The 14,254-nt window shown below is 46.8% G+C and overlaps 1 protein-coding gene across 6 annotated transcripts in view; it reads right to left on the bottom strand.

Moving 5' to 3' along the window:
* Dennd2a (DENN domain containing 2A) overlaps nt 1-14,254 on the bottom strand; it is a 129,219-nt gene that overhangs the window by 58,250 nt on the left and 56,715 nt on the right. For all 6 annotated transcript variants that reach the window (XM_045160718.1, XM_045160715.1, XM_045160714.1 and 3 more), the window contains 2 exons: nt 7,377-7,504; nt 5,456-5,577 (listed from right to left, as the gene is read on the bottom strand). In XM_045160718.1, coding sequence (XP_045016653.1) covers nt 5,456-5,577; nt 7,377-7,504 — 250 coding nt within the window. The remainder of the gene's footprint in view (nt 1-5,455; nt 5,578-7,376; nt 7,505-14,254) is intronic.

Here is a 14,254-nt window from a genome sequence, read left to right on the forward strand (position 1 = left end):
GCGCCACCATGCCCAGCTTGCTTACAGACTTATTGAAAAGATCTGAGAAGAAATCAAAACATGGCACCTCCTTGTACATCTGGCTTTTGTGGGTCCTGGGGAGTTGAACCTGGGTCCTTTGGCTTTGTAGGCAAGCACCTTAACCGCTAAGCCATGTTTCCAGTCCTGGTTTTTTTTTTGGGGGGGGCTGGGGAGATTGAGGCAGGGTTTCACTTTAGTTCAAGCTGACCTGGAAATTACTCTGTAGGCTAAGTTGGTCTTGAACTCACAATGATACCCTTACCTCAAGTCTCCCAAGTTCTGGTATTAAAGGTGTGAACCATTTTATCAGGCTTGACTGAGAGTTTTGTTAACAATATACTAGTATGGCGCTAGGGAAATGGCTCAGTGGTTAAAAGCACTTACTTGCAAAGTTGGGTATAATTCCCAAGCATTCATGTAAAGCAGGGCTTAGTCACCATGCTTCCAGTGTGGCAAGAGACCATAGCACACCCGTACTTATGGTGGTACACACCCTTAATCCCAGCACTCAGGTGGCAGAGATACAAGGATCCCTGTGAGTTCAAGGTCAGCCTGGGACCTTGCAGTGAGTTCTAGGTCATCTTGGACTACAGCCATACCCTAAAAAAAAAAAAAAAAAAATCCTTTACACCGGGTGTGGTGGCGCACGCACTTAATCCCAGCACTTGGGAGGCAGGGGTAGTAGGACTGCTGTGAGTTCGAGGCCTGCCTGAGACTACCTAGTAAATTCCAGGTCAGCCTGAGCTAGAGTGAAACCCTACCTCGAAAAAACAAAGCAGACAAACAAAACAAAAGATACTTTTGGGCTAGGGAAATGGCTCAGCAGTTAAAGACGCTTGGCTTGCAAAGCCTGTTGGCTCAGCAGTTAAAGACGCTTGGCTTGCAAAGCCTGTTAGCCTAGATTTGATTCCCCAGTACTCATGTAAAGCTAGACGCAGGAGAGTGGCGTGGCATAAGTCTGGGGTTCATTTGCAGTGGTATGATGCCCTGGCCTGTTCTTATACTCTCTCTCAACTAAATAAATAAAATGTTCATATAGATCTTAAGCACAAGAGTTAAGAGAAAGGTGCTCAAAGGGAAAGTGAGATATATTCAAAGCAAGCCTGCCTTCCCTCCCTCCCTCCGTCCTTTTCTTCTTTCCAAGCATGGGTGAGGACTTCTCTGAGAGCTGCAAAGAGTATGACATGCCCAGTGTGCGTACTGTGTTCTCAAGTGACAGTCACAATTACGCTACCACTCGCCATATATACCACTTTGGTAACTCGAGTTACAGCTCAAAGGGTTGCTAAGAAACTTTTCTTTCTAAACTTCTTTCCCTCTCTCTTTGATAAGTGAGGATGTAGGACGGCTCTCAAGAGGCCTTGGATGGGGTAACAATTGGATAAGATGAAACCAGGAGCCACAAGGGTTTTCCAAAGGGCTTCTGGTGAGATTCTCAGAAAATTGTAGATTTATAGATGGCAAAGGACAAAGGTCTTAGGCAAGTGTTATTTGTGCTAGAATTTTTGCTTCTCAACTGGTAAGAGGATCCTTTGCCTCCTCGAATTCCATAATTTTCCCTCTATCTGTCCGGCCTTAGGTTCACGTCAAATTGTACAGTGCATTGTGACGTCTTAATCGAGGTAATCTAAGTTGGGTTATGTCTTAAAACATCTCCTTCCAGACCCAGTGCTGGGGAGGCTAAGGCAGGGAGATCTTCAGCTGGATCCTAGCTACATACACATCAAGTTCCAGGCCAGCAAGGGCTACACAGTGAGACCCTGCTTCAAAAATAAACAAACAAAATGGGAAAGTGTGGGGGTGGGGAGGGAGGGAATTACCATGGGATATATTTTATAATCATGGAAAATGTTAATAAAAATTAAAAAACAAACAAACAAACAAACAAACAAACAATTGAATGGGCTGGAGAGACGGCATAGAGGTTAAGGCACTTGCCTGCAAAGTTCGATTCCCCAGGACCCACGTAAACCAGGTGCAAAAATTGCAGTTCGTTTGCAGTGCCTGGAGGCCATTCTCTCTCTCTCTCCCTGTGTCTTTCTCTCTCTCAAATAAATAAATAAAAAATAAAATATTGCTGGGCATGGTGGCGCACGCCTTTAATCCCAGCACTCGGGAGGCAGAGGTAGGATGGCCTTGAGTTCGAGGCCACCCTGAGACTACATAGTGAATTCCAGGTCAGCCTGGGCTAGAGTGAGACCCTATCTCAAAAAACCAAAATAAATAAATAAATAAATAAATAATTTTAATTTAAAGAAAAACAGAAAGGGATTTATTTAAAAAAAAAATAGCTGAGTGTGGTGGCGTATACCTTTAATCCCAGCACTTGGGAGGCCGAGGTAGGAGATTTTGCCAAGAGTTTGAGGCCAGCCTGGGCTAGAGCAAGACCCTACCTTGAAAACCATCCCCCCTAAAATAGTTGTTTCCAGCCTGAAAAATGCAGGTATCTTCCTGTTTGCTGCCCGGGGTCAGCATCTGCTGGTGGGTGGGAGGGGTGAGTCTACATGAGACTGCCTTCTGACTTGGTGTCAGAGAGGAAAGCTTCGAGCCACAGTCTTTCAGAAGAGCTGGGGACATATTCATGAAGACTGTGCTCACAGACTCACATTAATGTTCCTGGCACTTGCCTGAGGCAATCAACTCCTTTCATATGGAAAAGACTGTTGTTGGGGAGTAATGCATGATAACCAATAATTAGCAGTTTCTATTTGCTTTGGAAACATGCTTGTGTTCTCACTGGCAAATGGATACATCCAGCATTTAGGAACACCCTTTCCTATAGTGGATAGCCTGACTTAGCAAAAGAAAGAAGGGCTGGGGATAGAGTGCTTGCCTATCACACACAGGGGCCCTGCATTTAATCCCCATTGCTGGGAAAGAAAAAAAAAAGCTGGGTGTGGTGGTGCATGCCTTTAATCTTTAATCAGTACTAGGGAGGCAGAGGCAGGAGGATCACCACGTATGCGAAGCTATTCTGAGTCTACACAGTGAATTCCAGGTCAGCCTGGGCTAGGGTGAAACCCTACCTCGGAAAAGAGAGAGAGAGACACACACACAGAGAGAGAAGCTGTCACAGTACAAGGAGTTATGTTCACACAGGTTCCCAGTAGGCAGCCCTTCCTGCTCCTACTGGGCCTGGGAAACCTGTAGTGTCTGCCACCAGAACAGCCCAGCTAGGTTACTGGTGATGCCAACCAAAGCTTGCTGTCCCATGCAGCTGAAGAGCAGAACTGGTTGACCACGCGCCTGTCTGGTGGCTCCCGACAGTCATGGGCTGCGTGGGCCTGGGCGGGCCATCGCCGGAGCCCTGGGCCTACGCTCGTCTGTTCCTCTGCTCTTTCACATCTGGGGGTCTGGTTTGAGCCCCCAGTCTGATGGATGGCTGCACACTTCACCACTTCCTCTATTTAGCTCATCAGTGATTCATTGAGATTCATGGAGTAGGCGGCATCTGGGACCTTCAAAGTAGCTGAAAACAATGTCCCCTGCCGGCCGTCAGAAAGGCCCTAAGCCATCTTGGGGAATGTTCATTTCATTAGCTCCGGTCCCAGTGGAGAGGGAGAGCCAGCTGGACAGCCTGCCCTTAGAGAGGAGCAGATGTGCAGAGGAGGCAGGGGACAGATGTTAGGCCTGTGAACACAGCCCGCAAGCTTCCGAGAAGGAGCTCTCTTCTCTCCAGGTACGTGTCGCCAGACGCCATTCCATACCTTCCAAACCTCTGTGGCACAGAGACCCGCAGGAACTTTTCTATCTTTTTCGAGGTACGGTCTTGTTCTATCCCAGGCTGATCTGGAATTCTTTTTTTTTTTTTTTTTTTTTTTTTGGTTTTTCAAGGTAGGGTTTCACTCTAGCCCAGGCTGACCTGGAATTCACTATGCAGTCTCAGGGTGGCCTCGAACTCATGGCAATCCTCCTCCCTCTGCCTCCCGAGTGCTGGGATTAAAGGCATGAGCCACCACGCCCGGCTATGATCTGTAATTCTCTATGTAGCCTCAGGGTGGCCTCAAACTCATGGTGATCCTCCTACGTCTGCCTCCCCAGTGCTGGGATTAAAGATGTGTGCCACCATGCCCAGCTTTGTTTTAATATTTTATTTATTTGAGAGAGAGAGGGAGATAGATAAAGAGTGGGCATGCCAGGGCCTCTTGCTACTGCAAACGAACTCCAAACACGTGTGCCACCATGTGCATCTGGCTTTATATATAGAACCTGGGTCTTTTTGTTTGGTTCCATTCATGAAGTCTTACTGAAATACAGCCACTCATTTGTTTACATGTGTTCAGTCTATGGCTACACTACTATGGCCACGTTGAGACCACAGGCCCCACAGAAACCTGTTTACTCTGGCTCTTTAGGGTAAGTTTACTGATCAAAGGGGTAATTTAGGGCTGGGCATAGTGGCGCACGCCTTTAATCCCAGTACTCAGGAGGCAGAGGTAGGAGGATCGCCTTGAGTTCGAGGCCACCCTGAGACTGCATAGTGAATTCCAGGTCAGCCTGAGCTAGAGTGAGACCCTACCTCGCAAAAAAAGGGAGGGGTAATTTAGTAAACTCTGCAGGTGGGGAGCACTTGCATATTGGAGCTGTGAGACAGTAGGCAGTCATAGAAGTAAGGGATCAATTATGAGAGATTGTTAATGTTAGGTTCAAGAATGTGAACTCAGGGGGCTGGGGAAATGGCTTAATGGTTAAGGCGCTTGCCTGCGAAGCCTAAGGATCCTGGTTCGATTTCCCCAGTATCCATGTAAAGCCAGATACACAAGGTGGCTCCTGCATCTGTAGTTCATTTGCAGTGGCTGGAGGCTCTGTTGTACCTTCCCTCTCTCCTTCCCTCCCTTCCTTCCTCTCAAATTAATTGATTAACTAATTAACTAATTAACTAATAAATTAATTGGTTATACAAATGGTAGCATGCTATAAAAAAGACTCGTAATCAAAACAAATATCTTAGTAGGGCATGGTGGTGTACACATTTAATCTCAGCACTTGGGAGGTATATATTTATATATCTTTCACTGAAAAACAAATCTTGTTTTCCATCTGCTTTTTAGACATAACTCAGTTTGTTCTAAATCAGCACCCTTCCCTCCACCCCCTCGCTCCCTCTGAGAGCTCTGGCTGCCCTGGAACTTACTATTATCTAAATCAGTCTATCCTTGAATTTACAGCAATCCTCCTACCTCTGGCTCCCAAGTGTTGGGATTACTAGATGGATGCCACCCACCCAGCTCAGGATACCCTCTTTTTAGTAGCTGTCCCATTTGGATGCACTGCGTTTTAGTGACTGAGTTTAAGTCTGAGCTGGAAGCTCTATGGCCATTTAGGAAGAACTGTGGAGCAGGCCAGTTTCAGGAGCGCCAGAGGTGGGAGGTGCGTCAGGTAGTAGACGGACAGATCCAAGACTCTGTACCTCCAGAGTGCTTGATGCTCATACCTTGGAGGGGGTGTCAGGGATGGAAGAGGTGGGGGACCCAGGAAAGGTCAAGGCACACTTCTTGCCCAAGCAGCGGCCATGTAACTCGATGTCCTCATAAGGGTTTTCCTTCACTGGCGGATCTGCGGTCAAAAGCAATGGGTCAGGAACTTGGAAAGCCGTCCGTATTGGAACACTTGGGGCTATTACCATCTTGGTCTCCCCACGTCAGTCCTTGAGAGCTGTCTGCTGTTTTGCTTGCCATCTCCCTTCCTCTTGGTAGCGGATCAGATTTTCGCTGGGGTAACTCCCTGGCTCAGGGCTCCAGCCACTGTGAGGGGCCCCGGTTCCTGCCTCAGTGGTAACTTTAGACTCGTGAGCTCTGAGAGCAAACAAGGGATGTGAGCTGGTCTGGCCAGAATGCACTTCACCACCTTTGCTGGGACTTGCAGGACCCAGTAGAAGCCACGGATACTAGGGAGCTAGCTGGAGGCAGCCAACCTGGGGACCATGGGAAGCCTGCTGAGAAACAGCAGGTCCAGTCCTGGTCACTGGAAGTCACAGATTCCCTCCCCAACTTGAGTTATATGGGCGGGAACTCGGACTGACAATGCAACTCGCATAGCTCAGCTGAGTGGATTGGACTGCCTCCATTTTTGGTACTGCTGATCCCATGCCTAGCCGCATGCATCTGTCCTCCTTGCCCGCCACATGAACACACCTGTCTGAGCTCACAGCTCATGGAAACTGAGCTCTTCCCCAAAGATTGCTGAACTCACAAACTCTGGATCTGGGCTCTACTTTGGAATCTGAGGAGGCTTTAGACCTCGGTCAAGGTTCCTCTTCTAGCCACAGACATTCATTTAGTCTGTGCTGCAGGGCCGTTAGCGCCTCATCCCTACGGTATCTAAAGCACGCTGGCCTCCAGAACGTTCGTTCGCTCGGTAGCCTGCGTGGAGGGAGCAGCTGTCAGAAGCCACATCTTTCGCACTGACTCCAGTTCCTAAACCACCTGCAAGGGAGCTGGCATCGCCCTCACCATACAGAGAACCCAAGTTCTGAGACCTCTGCTTACCAGCTCAACACCACTCAGCTACAAGTGGCATGGTCAAGATTTTATCCTTTTTTTGGCGGGGGGGGTGGGGTGGCAGGGCCTCATGAAGCCCAGGATGGCCTTGAGCTCTCTAAGTACTGAAGATGGCCTTGAACTCCTGATCTTCCTACATCCATCTCCTGAGGGCTGGGGTTGCAGGATGCATCACTACACCCAGTTTTATGCCATACTAGGATTGAACTCAGATCAGGGCTTGGTACATGGGTATGCTACGCAAACACTCTATAAACTGGGCCACATCCCCAGCCTCTGTCCTGGACCTTGAGATCCAGGCTTCATATTTCTTTTTTGTTTTCTTCCTTCCTTTCCTTCCTCCCTCCCTCTGTTTCTTTCTTCTTTCTTTCATAGAAGCAGTTACCTTTTTATTGAAAAAAAAACTTTTAAATTTATTTATTTGAGAGAGACGGGGGGGGGGGGCAGGAATGGAGGATGGGTATGCCAGGACCTTCAGCAGCTACAGACAAACTTTAGACACACGCACCACCTTGGGCATCTGGCTTACGTGGGTACTAGGGAATTGAGCCTGGGTCCTTTGGCTTTGCAAGCAAGCACCTTAAGACTAAGCCATCTCTCCAGCCCAAGGCTTCATATTTCCCGGTCTCCTGCTTTGCCTCCTGAGCTGTTCATTGTTGGCCCTTCCTCTCTCTTTCCAGCCCCTTGTTCTCATTATCCCACCCGGGTCCACTGTCCCAGCCTAATCTTTCGTTTCGTAAGCTACACATGCGTCTTTGAGTGTTTGTGTGTTCCAAGGAGTGAGCCCGTTTCCTCTCTGTCCTTCTCACAGTTAGGCATACACCACCTACACAGACAGCCCTTTTGGTCTCTTACCTAGAATGTCTTCATAGACGTTCTCCTCTGATAAAGTGCGTGTGAGCCCCAGCCTGGTCTGCGCATACCAATCCACCCTGTTGTTCTCGGAGGAAGACTGCAGTAAGTCTTCAAACTCATAGGACTTCCTGAGTTGTACAATATAAAAGGAAAAAAAAAATATATGTAAAAATTTGGATTATTTGAGGTTGGTTCACAGAATATATCTTTTCCTTAGGTATTTTCTTTTGGAAACATTTCTACCACTGAAGTAATTTGGTTGTGTGTTTTCTGAAACAGGGTCTCACTTGGTAGCCAAGGCTGGTTTGGAACTCACTATGTAGCCCAGGCTACCCTTAAACTTTTAGTGATCTTGACTCAGCTCTGAGTTGTGGGATGACTGCAGTTATGAGCCACCGTCTCTGACCTCATTTCTGATTTTTTTCTTTTTAAAGTATTATATTTATTTATGAGAGACAGAAAGAGAAAGGGAAAGAACACGGGCCTTTGCAAATAAACTCCAGATGCATGCGCCACCTTGTGTATCTGGCCTAAATGGGTATTAGGGAACTGAACTGAGGTAGTTAGGGTTTGCAGGTGAGTGCCTTAATGGCAGAGGCATCTCATCTCTCAATCCCTGTTTGTTTGTTTTTTCTATTTTTTTTTTTTTTTTTGTGGCAGGGTCTTGCTTTAGTCCAGGCTGACGTGGATTTCACTATGCAGTCTCAGGGTGGCTTCAAATTCTTGGAGACCCTCCTATCATTGCCTCCCAAATACTGGGATTAAAGGTGTGTGCTACCACGTTCAGCTCATTTCTATTTTATTTATAGAAGGTGTGCGTGTGGGGGGGGCTGCTAGAGAGATGGCTTAGCAGTTAAGGCACTTGCCTGCAAAACCAAAGGACCCTGGTTCAACTCCCCAGGACCCACGTAAGCCAGATGTACAAGGGGGCGCACACATCTGGAGTTCGTTTGCAGTGGCTAGAGGCCCCGATGCGCCCATTCTCTCTCTCTCTCTCTCTACCTGCCTATTTTTGTAACTCTCTCTCTCAAATGAATCAATAAAAATAAAATATGTTTTTAAAAAAGATGTGAGCCGGGCATGGTGGCACACGCCTTTTATCCCAGCACTTGGGCGGCAGAGGCAGGTGGATTGCCATGAGTTCGAGGCCACCCTGAGATTACATAGTGAATTCCAGGTCAGCCTGGACTAGAGTGAGACCCTACCTTGAACCCCCCTCCCAATAAAATGGTGTAATGCTGGTGAGATGGCTCAGAGTTAAAGGCACTAGCTTGCAAAGCCATCTCTCCAGCCCAATATTTTATTTAGTTAGTTAGTTAACAAGGGGAGGGAAGAGAATGGGTGCAATTTTTTTATGTTTTGGTTTTTTGAGGTAGGGTCTCACTCTAGCCCAGGCTGACCTGGAATTCACTATGTAGTCTCAGGGTGGCCTCGAACTCATGGTGATCCTCCTATCCCTGTCTCCTGAGTGCTGGGATTAAAGGCTTGTGCCACCACGCCCAGCCTAATACACTTTAAGAAAAAGATTAATTTAATTAATTTATTTATTAGAGACAGAGAGAGAGAGACAGAGAGAGAGAGAATGGGTGTGCCAGGGTCTCTAGCCACTGAAAACGTAATCCAGATGGATGTGCCACCATGTGCATCTGGCTTATATGGGACCTGGAGGATTGAACCTGGATCCTTTTGCTTTGCAGGCAAACGTCTTAACTGCTAAGCCATCTTTCTAGCTCCATAAGACGCTTCTCTCTCTCTCTCCCTCCCTCTCTCTCTCTCCCTCTCTCTTTCTCTTTTGTTTTACGAGGTAGGGTCTCACTCTAGCCCAGGTCAACCTGGAATTCATTATGTAGTCTCAGGGTGGCCTCGAACTCACAGTGACCCTCCTACTTCAACCTCCTGAGTTCTGGGATTAAAGGTGCATGCCACCTTGCCAAACTCTTAATATGCTTTGTTTAAAAAATATTTTATTTGTATTTATTAGAGAGAGAGAGAAAATGTGCACGCCAGGGCCTCCATCCACTGCAAATGAATTCCAGATGTGTGTGCCCCCTTGTACATTTGGCTTATGTGGGTCCTGGGTCCTTTGGCTTTGCAGGCAAGTGCCTTAACTGCTAAGCCATCTCTCCAGCCCTCCTAATATACTTTTATATAGAAATAGACAAAGTACCATTTGGAAGATGAGAAGGAAACACACGCACGTGCACACCCTGCAGTGATGTGTGGGGAAGCCTGGTGCGTGGCTGCCTCATCTACTTCCTCTCAGCACCGCCTTTCAGGAGCCTTAGCCACAAGCTCCTCTTCCTAAGCTCTGGCAATTCAAAGGCTCAGCATTCATTCATGCATCATATTCCTCCCCTTCCTCTTCTTTTTCTCTAGATAGAGTCTTACTATGTAGCCTAGTCTGGTCTCCAACTTTCCATCCTCCTGCCTCAGCCTCCCGAGTGCTGGGATTATGTGTCAGCTCAGATTCTCAATGTAAGGCTTGCCAATCTGACTCTGTCATTCCTTGTCTCAGTACCTTCCAGTCTCTGAACACAGCACTGAGGCCACACCAAACCTTCCAGGCTGGGGAAAGATTATGCTGTTAAGTTCTCAGACTCACATATCTATGTTGGGAGGGAAGATGGGGTAATTCAGAGGTCAGGCATCCTTCACTTAGCAATCCTTATTTACTTACTTACTGAGAGTTCTAACCCATTGAAACTTTACAACTACCCTGTGCAGAATGAATTTTATTGCACACTTGGTTTTGTTTTTTTGGAGGGTCAGGGTCTCAATCCAGACTGGCTTAGAATTTACTCTATAACCCCAGGCCGGCCTTGAACTCATGGTAGTCCTCCTACCTCATCTTCCTGGGTGCTGAGACTAAAGGCATGTGTCATCATATCTACCTTTTTCCTTCTTTCTTGGAATATTTTATTTATTCATTTGTAAGGAGACAGACAGAGAGAGAGAGAGAGAGAGAGAGAGAGAGAGAGAGAGAGAGAGAGAGAGTTTGAGGGATTGGGGCACTGCAAACGAACTCCACGTGTGTGTGCCGCTTTATAGACATGTGCCATGAGTACTGGGGAATTGAACCCAGACTGTTAGGCTCTGCAAACAAGCACCTTTAACCACTAAGCAATCTCTCCAGCACCCCCTTTTTAATTTGTCACTTCTTATGGTTATTTATTTTTTTTAAATGTTTTATTTTATTTGATAGAGAAAGGGAGACAGAGAGGGAGAGAATGAGCGCGCCAAGACCTCCAGCCAATGCAAACGACCTCTAGACACATGTGCCCCCTTCTGCATCTGGCTAACGTGGGTCCTGGGGAATGTAACCTGGATCCTTTGGCTTTGTAGGCAAATGCCTTAAGCACTAAGCCATCCCTCCAGCCCTGGTTATTATTACTATTATTATTGGTTTTTCAAGGTAGAGTTTCACTCTAGCCCAGGCTGACCTGGAATGCACTAAGTACTCAGGGTGGCCTCAAGCTCATGGCAATCCTCCTACCTCTGCCTCCCGAGTGCTGGGATTAAAGGCGTGCGCCACCATGTAGGGTATCACTCTAGCCCAGATTACACACCTAGCCCTTGGCTTTTAAAAAAATCTATTTATTTATTTATTATTATGAGAAAGAGAGAATGGGTGCACCAGGGCCTCCAGCCACTGCAAACAAATTCCAGACGCATGTGCCACCTTGGGCATCTGGCTCACACGGGACTTGGGGAATCGAACCTATGTTCTTTGGCTTTGAAGTCAAACACCTTAACAGCTAAGCCATCCCTCCAGCCCCACCCTTGGCTTTTTGAGAGAGTGTCTTACTATATAGCCTAAGCTGGCCTTGAACTTCCAATCCTCTGACCTCTGCTGCAAGACCTAACTTACAAAGTAGGCTGAGCATGGTGGTGCACACCTTTAATCACAGCACTCAGGAGGCAGAGGTAGGATTGCTGTGAGATCAAGGCCACCCTGAGACTCCATAGTGAATTCCAGGTCAGCCTGGGCTACAGTGTGAGACCTACCTTGAAAAACAAAACAAACTTACAATAATAATAATAACTCCATTTCTGTGTTAAAGTGTGGGTTTTCAGGTAATTAATTCCTACTTGAGAAGTCAAAACAATTTTTTTTTAAGGTGAGTTTCCAATTACTACAAATTTGGATTTTTCATGGTCATGTGTTGATAACACAATGAGCAAAACAATGGGTGGGGCTGGAGAGATGGCTTAGCGGTTAAGTGCTTGCCTGTGAAGCCTAAGGACCCCGGTTCGAGGCTTGGTTCCCCAGATCCCACGTTAGCCAGATGCACAAGGGGGCGCATGCGTCTGGAGTTCGTTTGCAGAGGCTGGAAGCCCTGGCACGCCCATTCTCTCTCTCCCTCTATCTGTCTTTCTCTCTGTGTCTGTCGCTCTCAAATAAATAAATAAATCAATTAATTAAAAAAAAACAATGGGTGGTCAGTTTCTTTTAACTTTCTTCCATATCTACAAAAATATCCCCAGGGATTTCTGCCCTTCGGTTCTAAGGTTCAGGTGGATGGTTACACTCCCTGAAGAGGAGAAACATGATCACAGAAATCTTTAGAACATTAAGCTGATTCTCTAAAAATCTCTTTTTAACTTAAAAAAGTCTTAGCATCTTGGGCTGGACAGATGTCTTATCAGTTAAGGTGTTTCCCAGGTTTGAGTCCCCAGTACCCACATAAGCCAGATACACATGGTGGTACATGGTTCTGGAGTTTGTTTGCAGTGGCTAGAAGCCCTGGCACGCCCATACTCATTTTCTCTCTCTCCCTTCTTTGTTATCTCTCTCTGTGTGTCTCACAAATAAATGAATAAAATTTAAAAATTTTTAGCATCTTTACATTTTAACACTGACAGAAAGGAAACTTCCAAAGGTTAATGAATGATAAGTCCATCCAAGCTGGCTTCCCTCTGGTTAAATGATTCTAACCCCCATCCCCCACGCCACCCATGTTTAATAAGTTCCTTCTGTGGATCACATTGGGTGCAGAGCTGGTGAGACCAAAGCAAGAAGCTTTTGCCTTGAGGATGTCCACAGCTTTGGGAGGCTGTGACCTCCTTCCAGTCCTTGGCCTCCCTGGCCCTTTAGTGCTGGGTTTGTTGTTGAGATGAAGGTCCAATCTCAACATTCAGGAGGCTGAGGCAGGAGAATCTCAGATTTGAGGCCAGCCTGGACTACACTGTGAAACTGTCTCTAAAAACCATTTAAAAAAAATTTTTTTAGCTGGGCATGATGGCACACACCTTTAATCCCAGCACTTGGGAGGCAGAGGTAAAAGGATTGCAGTGAGTTCGAGGCCACCTTGAGATTACACAGTGGGTTCCAGGTCAGCCTGAGCTAGAGTGAGACACAACCTGGAAAAATCCACCAAAAAAAAAAAAAAAAAAAAAAAAAAAATCTAGCTGGGCCCAATGGCACACACCTTTAAGACCAGCACTCCGGAGACAGTGACAGGAGGATCGCTGTGAGTTCAAGGCCAGCCAGAACTACAGAGTGAGTCCAGGTCAGCCTGGGCCGGAGAGAGACCCTACCTGTGGGGGAAGTTGGTGGGGGGAAGAAAGTTATTAGTGGCTTTTACATACTTTCGTAAGTGAAATGCTAAGAGCTCATCCCATTTGAACAATGGACAAGAACCTCAAAATTAACAAGTCTGAACTTCAACTCTGGTATCGCCTCCCCAAGAAGACAAGCCCTTCTGCCCAAGCTATGCTCAGGAAGGCCAAACAGATGTTTAGGCCTGGGGCCTGGAACACATATTCCACACCTTCTTCTCGTAACCCATCCACATTTAACCAATTAACTATAGTTCCAGCTTCCCAGGCTCCCTGGAGCCCACAGATCCTCTCCATGCTCAGTGCGGCTACAGGTGACCACCACACCTCCAAACAGCTGCCTGTGAGCTCTCTTAAAGACACCTGCCATCATCTCTCTCCTCAAAGCTTTCAAAGGCTTCCTGCTGCCCTCAGGTAAGAAACCAAAGATTGGTCTCTTGTCTGCAGGGCTCTTCCCGACCTCTAGGCCTCACTCTCCATCCTTAGGAACATGCCTCTGGCCATTCTTGGGACATTCTCTGAGAGACTCAAGACTCAGGATCTCATCGACTTGTTCAATCACACCCCATCCATCTGCCACCTTCTCCCTAGGCTGAAGGGCCTCTCAAATGTGCTCTGTTTCTTTGGTCAGTCAGATATCCCAGTTGAATATTTCCACAGTACCTTGGGCTTCCCTATAGCACTGAGCACTGGAGAGATGAGTCGTAACTACCCAGTTGTGTGCTTGTATCAGCGGGCACATTCCATGAGGACACGGTCTCTGCCTATCCATCTTGCTCATGACTATATCCCAAGGTCTAACACAAAATAGGTTCACAGTAAATTAGTTTTAAAATATTTTATTTTTATTTATTGATTTATTTGACAGAGAAAGAGGGAGGGAGAGAGAGCGAGAGAATTGGCACGTCAAGCCCTCCAGCCACTGCAAATGAACTCCAGATGCTTGTGCCCTCTTGTGCATCTGGCTAATGTGGGAGCTGGGGAATTGAACCTGGGTCCTTTGGCTTTGCAGGCAAATGCCTTAAATGCCAAGCCATCTCTCCAGCCCTATTGTTTGTTTTTTGAAACAAGAGCTTACTATGTAGTCTGGGATGGCCTCAAACTCAACAGCAATCCTCCTGCTTGAGCCTACAGAGTGTCAGTCACCACGCCTATCTATGAATATTTTAAAAATATATTTTTAAAATTTTGTTTATTTTTATTTGAGAGTGACAGACGGAGAGAGAAAGGCACAAAGAAAGACAGAGAGAGAGAGAGAGAGAGAGACAGAATGGGCACACCAGGGCCTCCAGCCACTGCAAACGAATTCCAGATGCATG

The sequence above is a fragment of the Jaculus jaculus genome, chromosome 10 (assembly GCF_020740685.1).
Source record: "Jaculus jaculus isolate mJacJac1 chromosome 10, mJacJac1.mat.Y.cur, whole genome shotgun sequence".
Classification (NCBI taxonomy): domain Eukaryota; kingdom Metazoa; phylum Chordata; class Mammalia; order Rodentia; family Dipodidae; genus Jaculus; species Jaculus jaculus.